Source organism: Periplaneta americana, chromosome 1, assembly GCF_040183065.1.
Source record: "Periplaneta americana isolate PAMFEO1 chromosome 1, P.americana_PAMFEO1_priV1, whole genome shotgun sequence".
NCBI classification, from domain to species: domain Eukaryota; kingdom Metazoa; phylum Arthropoda; class Insecta; order Blattodea; family Blattidae; genus Periplaneta; species Periplaneta americana.
In genome coordinates, this window is record NC_091117.1 from 25620188 (window position 1) to 25632503 (window position 12316).

At 35.2% G+C, this 12316-nt stretch overlaps 1 protein-coding gene across 1 annotated transcript; it reads left to right on the plus strand.

The window, feature by feature from the left end:
* Positions 1-7655: 7655 nt before the first annotated feature.
* mRpS26 (mitochondrial ribosomal protein S26) lies at positions 7656-10840 on the plus strand. Its single transcript, XM_069812980.1, has 3 exons — positions 7656-7989; positions 9709-9970; positions 10375-10840. The coding sequence occupies exons 1-3, from the start codon at positions 7760-7762 to the stop codon at positions 10561-10563; spliced, it is 681 nt and encodes a 226-aa protein (XP_069669081.1). The 5' UTR covers positions 7656-7759; the 3' UTR covers positions 10564-10840.
* The last annotated feature ends 1476 nt before the right edge of the window (positions 10841-12316 follow it).

The following is a 12316-nucleotide window of genomic DNA, read 5'->3' on the forward strand; positions in this document are numbered from 1 at the left end:
TCGTGTTCCTTTACGGCGGACAAGTGGCGATCCTGGCAGTTGTTATCTTCAAAGTGCTGCCGATTTTAACGTAGCGAGGAGTTATCTGTTACATATATGATCTAGGGTGAAACTCAGAGATATATCCAAAAGTGCATGCCACAAAATTAAATAAATACCACATAGATCTCATATAAAAGGAATTGATACATATTTACAGGTTACCAATCAATTTTACATCCACAGTATTCTCTGTCATTGATTATCAGATATGTTAGTAATCCTGAGCTAAATCTACTGTCATTTAGTTCGATATATTATGCTAACATAAATTCAGTCTGCCAAAACATAAAACTGATAAAGGACCGTGCAAATATGAAATTCATTACTCTTGACATGGAAACTATTAAAGTCATTAAATACATTTCTATTCCCAAATCTGTAGAATTTTATAAATGATAATTAGTAGTATACTGGTACATGTTTTGTATTAGTTTTTCTTTCAATAAGTATTATAAATTGTCATGTCTGTCACCTATTAGAGATTTCTGTATAAAGAAGCTAAAGGATTTCTGGTAAAAATGTTCTTACAATGGTGAAAGTTTTAAAGAGTCCAACTGTGCTCTGGACAATGAATGCATCAACTTTCTTGTATTAGGAAAAAGTATGTGTTCTTGAAACGTGTGATGTCTGTTACCTGTTAATAATTTCCGTTTGATCTTATTACAGAATTTTTGTTTAAAATGTGTTCAAAATGATAAAAGTTTTAAACTGTCTGACTATGCCAGTCTGAAGTGAGCTTTGAATAGATTAATTTCTTATATTAGAAAAAGAATTGTGTTTTTTTTTTTTTTTTTTAATTACGTGGTAACATTCGTAAAAGTTGAATTATTATTCTAACTCTTAAATTTGTTACAAAACATTCATATTATTATCACAGTGCGAAAATACAGATAAATTATTTACCATCCAGTCTGTAGGATTGTAGTAGGATAGTTCACAGAAATATATTATCTGATTGTCTCTACTGCAGTTAGTGTTGGAATTTCGTCAGTCAGTATAGGAGCTCAGCTAAATGATTTAACCCTATATTCAATGTTAGTTTATATAGTGGTAAATCGTGTTCGAAATATTTAATTACAGTAATTAAGAAATCAATTTATGCAGTGCTTGGATGTGTTTTAAGATAGAGAATTGGAAAATTGAAGAGAGAAAAATCTAAATATTAATACTTTCTTGCATTAAATCTTAGAAAACAGTTTCCATCGGGTTTATTGACCAGTTATGTGACTACAATTAATTATGCATAAGAGTACATTTTAATGCATTCTAAACAGGTAATAATAACAATAACAAATTGTGAATACAAATCTAAAAGAAAAGTAAAACCATGATTTTATAAATTTGCTTCTCAAATGAAGGTAGAGAATTGAAACGATTTCATTATTTTGAACTTAAAAAAACTTACTAAGAAATCTGTTATTGAGATGTACTCCGACCATATTCTTGAGATAAAGGTGAATTTTTAGGAATAATCAGTTTCTCAAAAACATTTTTCAGATAGATAACCGACTCTCTTGCACAGTTTAATGTGGATTATTAAAATTGAAGTACCAAGTCTTAACTGCCCTTCCCCCTCCCCATAATGTTTCTAGTTTATTTCATCTATCTTTTACAGTACTGATCAGAACAGATACGGTTTGCCAGCATTTCTAAAGTATCATTGATAGTGTGACAGATATGACAGAGTTGTTAACTCTAGATAATGTTCCTGTTTAATATTAATTTGAAGAGTTCCTGAGCTGTTTCACTGCATGAAATGTAATATAAGGGCTTGATTTACGAGCTCCAAACGTGGAATTCATATCTGGATATCAAACTGAAGTCGTATATTAACCTGACACACATTTGTGCATTCGTTTTTATGCTCTGAAAGGAGTTTCTCATGCACATTCCACGAAAACAAACAGGGAAATAATTTGGTAGTACCTATATTATATGACTAAAAGAGCAGCTTTATGCAATAGTGTATCAGATTAAAACACAACCATAGACACATGAGTGCAATAGTAGTACATTATGCAACGAGCCTATAATGAAGGTAATTAAGAAGCGAGTATGGATATTTATGAAACAAGCGCAAGCGAGTTTCATAATTTTCATACAAGCTTCTTAATTACCATTATAGGCGAGTTTCATACGACTTTTTATGCTCGACTATATTTCTAACTTAATATTATTAATTTTCTTTGTATCTGACCTTGACCAATGTCCCGTATGTTGTGAGATGTTGGCAGACGCGAAAGTATTGACTTTTTCCGAGGAACAGATGTTCACATTGACCTTGCTAGGCCATAAGAACCTACAGAGATAACATTGAAATTAAATTAGACATTGAAAAACGAGATGACAAATTGAATTTATTTGAATATTATTTACAATTAACGCTAATTATTATAGTAATAGAACAAAACCTTCTGCGACAGTATTGGATTTCCAGCCTCCGTGACTTTTCGCTAATTCTCTTTCAATTGCATATCCGAGAATAATCGATACTTGCGGTTTTATAATGGTATAAAGCTGACCTGTCATTGGCTGAACAGTTGTAACCTGAGTCGTCATTGGCTGAAAAACCTGACCTTTAATGAGTAGGTGTACTTTAATGACATGCATTAAAGGTCTGCTACCAGGTGTATAATTACTACATTTCGGCATGGTCGAGCATAAAGCTATTTTTACAACTAGTTGTATTCAGTATTTTATCTTTGTTTTGTATATTTTTCTAAAATTTAGGTAAAAAATAAATTCATAATAAGACTGTTAAAATGTAACTTTTTATACTGTATAAATCCAGGATGGCACTTAAGTATTTCTTAATAATCATATTATAGCAACGTAAACTCAACAGGGATTGTTGCTGCTGTCGCCATTTTTTTAGGGTGATGTTGCCAAAAGTGTGTTTTAAAATTTAACACGTTGTTATATAAAAATACGTAGCAACAAATGTTTTAGTTTTTGAAATACAAAAGTGTTAAATAATGGCCTATTTTTGCAACAAAAATAGATAAACAGAATTACGACATAACGCCTAAGTATATGCATTCGATTTCAACCTCTTTGTTTATTTCGGAAAACTTTCGTCGATTGTCAGTCTATGTCTTTTTATAATATTGTATTATATAATAAACTCCTGATTTTTTCGCTAATTCCTGTGTTTTTATCCACATGGCAGCTCTTGTGGCACACTAAAGTACTGCCTACATCATTCAGTTCACGATAGGCTCCTATTAGGATTTCTTTGCGATTTAGATTAAGCACCATATCCATTGTTTTCAGCAAGAGGGGAAAATTAAAAATATTCCATAGCTTCAATGTGCGGAAAATTGAGCTTTCTGTGTTCAGTTTCTTTCAGTCTGTATGGATTGCACTTCTGTCTGGGTTTACGTAACTTATCAGAATTGAAAAACAAAACTTAGCAGTGAGTGAGAAATTCGAGAATGGAGAGTTAACTACTAACCTGACCGCATATTATGGAATAAAGTAAATTTACTACGAAACTAGATTATCCGAGTTTTTCGAAAATCTATACAGTTCCTTCCCTTGTAATCAAGAATTTGCTGCATTTATTATTACGACTTTATTATTGATCAGATGTAATTTTGATAATAATGTTTCCTTTTAATGATTGGAATAATATGGAAAACTAGTAACCAATGAAATGCACATTAATAATATATTTTATGCTCGACCATGCCGAAATGTAGTAATTATACACCTGGTAGCAGTTCTTTAATGCATGTCATTAAAGTACAGGTCTTCAGCCAATCACAAGTCAGCTTTGTACCGTTATATCGATTATTCTCGGATATGCAATCGACAGACAATTAGCGAAAAGTCACGGAGGCTGGAAATCCAATACTGTCGCAGAAGGTTATGTTCTGTTACTATAATAATTAGCGTTAATTGTAAATAATATTCAAATAAATTCAATTTGTCATCTCGTTTTTCAATTCTAAATCAATTTCCAGGTTATATCACTTTATATCATTTTTATTCTGTGCCAAGGTCAATAACATTCGGCCTCGGAAAAAATCAATACTTTCGCGTCTGCGCACATCTCACAATTCAGGTCAATTCGCACATAACCATAAAAAGACCTAATTTTCAATACTTTCAAGTTAGAAATGTGGTCGAGCATAAAAAGTCGTATGAAACTTGCCTATAATGGTAATTAAGATGCTCGTATGAAAATTATGATACTTGCTTGCGCTCGTTTCATAAACAGTCATACTTGCGTCTTAATTACTACTATTATAGGCTCGTTGCATAATGTACTATTAATCTATTTTATATTTTATTTCATAGGCTATATTGCCTATGTAACATTTGATGTGTTATTGAGCATATAGTTACATATTAATATTCTGAATACTGAAACAATGATAGTCTTTGTAAGCTATGACGCATAATACAAGACATGGCAAGCATTATTAAAAAAAAAAATTAAGTAATGATTCTCGCAGACATTTCAGAACAGCTCAGAACTTATTGGTTGGTTTGTTAATGTCTTCCTTTTACTGTGTGTTACTTCTTTACTCGAAGTAGTGATGTATAGTAAGTGTATAGTACTCACTGTGAAAATACTTGTCTTATAATACTCGAATTTGAATCACTTTTTATATTCCTCTTACTATCGTACTCATTTTGTACAAATATATTGTAGTAATGTTTTGAAATATATTGTAGATATTACAAATGATGCAGACTATTGCTGTCGCAATGAAAGAACTGACTTCTGACAGCTCCTTAATATCCATTTTTGAACTCCTTTCTGGCACAAGTGATGTGCAGGCTGTGTTGTCACATAGATCCTTAGCTCAGTTGTCATTTTAATATAAACACTTCCTTCTGTGCTAATTAGTAACGAACCAAAATCTATGCCTCCCTACAGTCTACCTCCGGGGGGAGGGAGGAAAAATGCTGCTAGTTGCAATGCTGCATTCTGACCCTATACCTTCACTGGAGACGTCAGAAGTCACTTCTTTTGTTGCAATAGCAGTATTATATATTTTTCATATAAATTAAGACAAAATATAAATTGACAACTTACGGTACTCTATATTCCTCCCAACTTCATTTTCCTTTAAAAAGCAATCTGTTTTCCATGACCACCACATTAGTAAAAGCAGTCCTGGAAAGAATAAAATGTTTAAACATTATATATACAGGTTGTTTCCGGGCTGGTGTTACAAACTTTCAGGGTTGATGGGGAAGGGCACATGTATCAATTTGAGGTAAGCAACCTTGGTCCAGAAATGACTGAGTCGAAAGTTATAAGCAAGAATAGTTGTGTGGAAATGAAATTGTAATTTGGCACCACGTGCCCTCCTTCCCTTAACCTTTGGAACAGTCGTGGAAAGATGATATGGGTCAGATGTCTCCTATGTGGGTACTTGACCCGATACAATCTGTGAGCTTGTCTACTGTTCTCATTGGCTCATCCGTATTCGAAAATCATGTCTGCATATTCCCCTCTCATGTACTCCTCCGTTTCACTAGGACTGATCAACTGAACACTGCAACTTGTACACATACACTGCTGTCTATAGACGTGCATATCAGGACCGACCATGTCCGTTACACATTACGCTATCTGCATTGCTTTAGTGTAGTTTCCTGTCCCCACCCCTCAGACAGCACACTGAATGGAATACTGTAAGTAGCCAATGTAAACAACGTCAGATGAATACAGTATGTGTAAGATGTACAGATAAATGCACATAAATAAGGTGTACAGAGGAATAAAATTATTTCATTTCCACACAAATATTTTTGCTTATAACTTTCGACTCAGTCATTTCCGGACCAGGGTTCCTTATCTCAAATTGATACATGTGCCCTTCCCCATCATCCCTGAAAGTTTGTAACACCAGCCCGGAAACACCCTAGGACATTTGGTAAGTAATGGCAACAATGCTGTAAATCAATGCTCCTAGCGGTAACCATTGAAATCTTGTATTATGTAATAGAGCAGTGATTGTTTCATAAGTTTACAATATTGAAAGTGAAGTCTCGAAGTACCCATATTTTGTAAATATAGTGGTTTTTCTGTCCTCCAGCTTGGGGGTTGGGCGAAGGGCTAACAACCCATCACCGTAAAAAAACAGCTTGTTACGAAACCTAACAGTAAGCCTCGGAATGGGATTGGGAGGCCGGAGGGAAAAAGACCTTTGGGGAGGCCGAGACGTAGGTGGGAAGATAATATTAAAATGGATATGAGGGAGGTGGGATATGATGGTAGAGACTGGATTAATCTTGCTCAAGATAGGGACCAATGGCGGGCTTATGCGAGGGCGGCAATGAACCTCCGGGTTCCTTAAAAGCCAGTAAGTAAGTAAGTGGTTTTTCTGATTTGTAATAAACAACACGGCCCTAAAAGTAAGAAAAAAGTTGCTTCATAAAAATCCAAATTGCAAGAGAAAAGCATGCAACTCGATACCTTAGAGTATTACAAGAAGCCTGTGGGCGAGAAGTCCTTCCATACTGAACTCTTGCAAGTTGGATGGATGCAAGACATTCGTTTTCAGTCAAGAGTTGACATCCGAAGAGCTTTAGATTGATCAATAAGAGAGAGATCAAGAAATGCTGCTGCAGATGGAGTCCGCTGTCTTCCAAGAAGAATTTGGCAATGTATTGTTGACATAGCAAGAGACTATATTTGAAGTATGTAATGTTAAAAGTAACCTAAATAAATTTAGTGTGAAACAGTAACTATGTTGCCATTACTTTTCGAATGCCCTAGTATTTCAATGTTAAACCATTGAGAGCATGCATCATCATCATCATCATCATCATCATCATCCATACAATAGCTCCGGTTAAGTTTACGGTGCGACATGCTGTCCTCGCGCAAGAGGGCGGCCATGGTTCATCCATGGCGTGGTTTTGTGGTTGCCCAATCATTCACAGAATAGAAAGGAGTGGTAAGAATAATACGCCTCAGGCTGCAGTGTTCCTCCTCCGTACAAGAGACAAAAATCACTGCTTTAACAAATACCGATTCTATTGTATGTTTGCTATAATTTTGTGAAAAATCCGATAATTTTTGGATTACAACCTAGATCATATATATTACTATGATCTAGGATTACAATTCTAAACGTTTGTGTTTGAAGGTGGCAACTTACTTACAAATGGCTTTTAAGGAACCCGCAGGTTCATTGCCGCCCTCACATAAGCCCGCCATCGGTCCCTATCCTGTGCAAGATTAATCCAATCTCTATCATCATACCCCACCCCCCTCAAATCCATTTTAATATTATCCTCCCATCTACGTCTCGGCCTCCCTAAAGACCTTTTTCCCTACGGCCTCCCAACTAACACACTATATATTTCTGGATTCGCCCATACGTGCTACATGCCCAGCCTATCTCAAACGTCTGGATGAAGGTGGCGACCTGAGCCAAAATACCTCGAATCAGTGTCGCCAAAGCAGTGGTTTTCCCGCTAGATCTGGCTAGTTTAGCGGGTAAAAATTTATGAAATTTTATTGTTGATATAGGGATTTAGTGGGTACGTTTAGCACGCACAGCGGCAAAATAACCTCATTTTACATTGGTAATATAGCAATTTAGCGACTTATACATTATTTCCTAGCGGGTTTGTAAGAATTGGGTTGGCTACACTGCTACTCATGGCATTGGCCATATGGTCGTATGAAGCATAACAAATATTGAAAGGTGTTAGAGTTTTATATTGGGTTAGAATAAATTTGAAAACTATGAGTATAATTTCCTTCAGTTTAAAACATTTAGGACTGCAAGTATCACATGATTTAAGGATAAATTCCGTATGCATTCAATGTGTTAGATGGAAGAGAAAACCAAGGTGGTTACCTACGGCAAAATCAAGACTATTTCGTATTCCAGAACGACCAAAGATTGATGAAAGAGAGGAGATTGAACTCAAAAGATTACACGACCGTTACAAAACAGAAGTGCGCTCAGTAAGGTATGTAACATTGTATTAATGAGACATGTTGCAATTCAGATTACGTATTTCCTCCTGGCTTAGATTTCGTCGATAGTTTCAGACTTCCTATGCTACAGGAATTTGTGGTGGACAAAGCGGGCGCAAAGGAATTTTCCTAGAGGTTCTCCCGTTTCCCCTCACCATTATCATTCCACGATATTCCACAATCACCCTCCCTCTGCGAGGTTCCGAGATCCTATATCTCTAGGACAAAATAAATGGATGAAAGTTGTACACACTTGTGTTTCATAAATATTATTTTAAAATACTGCTACAACACGTAACAAATATAATTAATCAGTTATACGTACGTAAATCTGTTCCACCATTGTTTGTAAGCATATAAATGTTTAGATAGCTTTGGTGCTGCATTAACTTCGCAAAATCCTATTAATACTAAAAGGTGTCCATGATTTAAATTATTGTAGCTATGCCTGTAATTGTATAATGTTCTTTAATCGGAGTTATGTTTGACATTCTGAACTACTATCGGTGAAACGAGCGTTGAGCGACTTCTGCCAATTTTGGAATAGAACTGCACTTGAACTGCCAACATAGAAAACAAAAAATCACACTCAATCGCTTTCACCTTCATCTTGACGGGATAATAAAAGCCTAAACTAACCTAACCTAAGTGTGTCGGTGTCTATTCCAAAATCGGCGGAAGTCGCTCAACGCTCGTTTAACCTTCACCTGAATTAAGTAGCCTTATTAAGTATGTAAATTCAAAATGAGCAGAAATCATATTTAATCTTGCAAAGCTGTCTTTCTTGCTCGCTCAGAAAACAAAATTCCATTCATTTCTGGTTGCACTTCACTCACGATTGGTACATTCTTAATGTACTTAAGGGAAAATATATCAAATTATTCCAATTAGACCTACATCTTCTTCTTTTATATAACGACGCACTACTACTACTACTGCTACTGCCACCACCGTCTAGTATATACAGTCACGAAGCTTGAGTTGTTGAGGGTACTAGGAACAATAGGCTGTGTCGGTACTATTTCGCATTTGTCTAATGATGAGACGATAGTAGCTATTCTAGTGGTTAGCAACTATTTATGGATGCATATTCTTACGTATTAAGCTTCGTGACTGTATATACTAGACTGTGCTACCACTGTAATTGACTTCCTGCGTAGGCCTACATTGTTTGCTTGCTTTCTACCATCGTTGCTTAGATAATCCATAGAGTTTTATTACAATCCATTGGGGGGGGGGGGTGTTTGCAATATATTTTAAAATGTATTATTCAGTTGTGCTTTGGCATAGTAGCAGAAAAGACATATATTATGCACAATACAAGTTTGGCATTACAACATTAGAGAATATTATGTGCGTACATTAGGCCTATACCAGTTAATTGTTAATTAGCCTATCTGTAGCTTAAAAGCAGTTCATTAATTTTTCCGTTAATAGTACATTCTATTTTAATGCATTACTACTACTACTACTACTGTTGGTTGATTGTTATCCATAACTTAGTTCATTTCATTCCATTCATTAGACACATTTAAATCTTACAGCAAATTGTATGATTTATCCTATTTCCTGAGTAGATATTACACGCAATCATAGGGGTTTCCTCAAATTACTTGCCAGTTTCTTTCTTCTAACTCTTTGCATATAATGCTAAGATGGCATGAAAGTACTTTCTTCAGTGAGCAAACACTTAAAGCAATATTTATCCATAGGAGATATTTCACTGAGGAATTTGCAAAATCATCAGCCACCAGTATAGCAGCGCAGCAGGAAACGAAGGATGAGGAAGAAGAACACCAACGATGTATGAAAGTGAATGAAGAGTGGAATCGTCAGGTGGCTTTGATAAGAGAGAAGCGTCTTCTTCAGGAACAAGAGGCTAAGCGAGAGCTTATTCTCGCCCAGATGACTGCCTTTGAGGAAGACCAAAAGAAACGTATGGAGGAAGTAGAACAGATTGTTAGAGAAGAAAAGGTAATATATTTATTATAGCTGGCGCCAGCTTTTTTGGCTTGTGTCCTAGATATATAGTGCCCAGTTTGTGAGCATGTTGCTAGTGTAGCTGAGAATGGTACCACTTTCTATACACGTTACATCAGTCATTTGCTAACACAGTTGTCAGACTGACTACAGCAAATGTAAAACACTCGTGCTTAACGTTCCCACTACTTATTTCACACGCCAAAAACGGTGACGCGGACTATACACACCAGTAGATATATTAAATCCAGAGAAGAAATTTTTAGTTAATTTTATCGAACATTATTCGACTTTTTCTGTAGAAACAGTAAATATGTTAAATTCATTTTTGACAGCTCACATACATATAATTCTAGAAATACTTGCATTTAATATTTTGTATTGTTTTTCTGTTCCAGGAAAGAGCCAAATTTTACATCACATCTGAAAATATTGACAAAGCAATAGAAGATGCATTGGCCAACCCTGTAGATCACAATTTTGCCATTGATCTTCAGGGAAACATTTATCGTGGACGTAAAACAAAACCCACTGATGTTCCACCAGATGAAGTAGAAAAAATTCAAATTCAAGGACAAGTATTCTGAATACTGGATGGACCTCAATTTAGAGATAAATCATATAGTAAAGATCAACGTAATGGAAGTGTTTTTTATTAATACCGGTATTTCTGTTAATGGCATGCAGAAATGATGAACATTGCAGTATGATAGTGTGTTTATCAGCAGAAGAAACTCACATTGATCTATGTCTAATGAGACTTTATCTAATGTGTAGTATACTACATGATGTGTTATTGTATTATCACTCAGAGGTAATACTTCTAAGATGTAAATAAACTTAATAAATAATAAAATATTCTCATCCAAGTTTTTCATGCAGTATACACTACTTTAAACAGCAGGAATCATAATCACCACCATCATCATCATGAAGAGCAGCAATAGTAAAAACTGCACCATCACTACAATAATCTGACTGATGCTAGACTATTGCTTGACACAAGAGGACATGAAAAATTAATCCATTTGAGAGAAAAATCTCAATTTCCTTGCAAGGACTGTTACGTTTGTAACAAGTCTTGCTGTAGTAATTTAGTCTAGACTTCGGATTTTTAAGCTGTAAAAAACGTGATTTTCGGCTGCTTTGCTAATCAGGCAACCTCCTGCAGCATCAAAACGGGGACCGGTCTGTCTAAGGTACATAACCTGTTTAAATTATAACACTTTTAATGATTGAACTAATATAGTTTCAAGTTTTAAACAAGTGTTAACGTGAACAAGTAACAATGATCCAAATTTTATTTCCATATCTGTACATATCAGCCAGAACCTCAATCAGAGATACTTGAAAAGTTAAGTGAATTTCAAATACCAATTAAGTATTAAATCTCTTATATTAAAACTGTCTGGGCTAATTGGCAATATGGTCTAAGGCACGCTCCTCCTCCTCCTCCTACCCTGGCAGCTTCCTATATACAAATCATGGTACTATATCTGCTACATCTCAGGGTGATCTGAAACTAGTTGAAATTAATGAAGGCGAAATGAGTTCGAGATCCAATGCCAAAGTTACCCAGCTATTCTGTTTCAATTGGTTAAGGAAGAAAACCCCAACCAGGATTTGAACCTGGGTCTGCTCATTTCACAGTCTGACATGCTAACCATTACTCCACAGTGATTGATTCACTTCCCTTAGGCAGCATGATCCGAAGGTTGATGGGTTCAAATTCTGCCTCAGGCATGGATGGATGTCCCTTGTTAATGTTCTGTCCTGTGTGTCTCAGTGGAGGCCCCTACACTCTGTTGATCCCAGGCTAAGGAAGGCCCACAGATATGTCGATGTCTAGTGTGCGTGTCCACAGAATCGTCCTCTTGCCCATAGGCATTGATATGTAAGACCTTTAACAGGGGACATTAAGGGTATATGTACGTGAACGACCACAAATATTACCAGAAAATGCAGTATCTAAATTTCTAAAATTTTATAAGAAAATAAACTCACAATTGGATAAAATTTACAAGGTACCACAACAAGACTTATTAGAAGTTAAATATCTGATAAAAGTATAAAAAAGTTACTAATAATATTTTTCAAACTAGTTTTATCAAAGTACGAAAAAAAAACAAACAATTCTGCAGTTACATCATTTGGTAACCATAACATTGTTATGGTCTCTCTGACATCTTTAATATTTTTCCTGCATGTAATAAACACTTATTTCTGAAAAGTAGACTGCTCTCAGATATGTAGAGTTGTTTATTTTAATACAATTAATTTTTTATTTGCTCTATATAAAATATATTAAAATTTCCATAATGTTTTGTGACCTAATTTTTC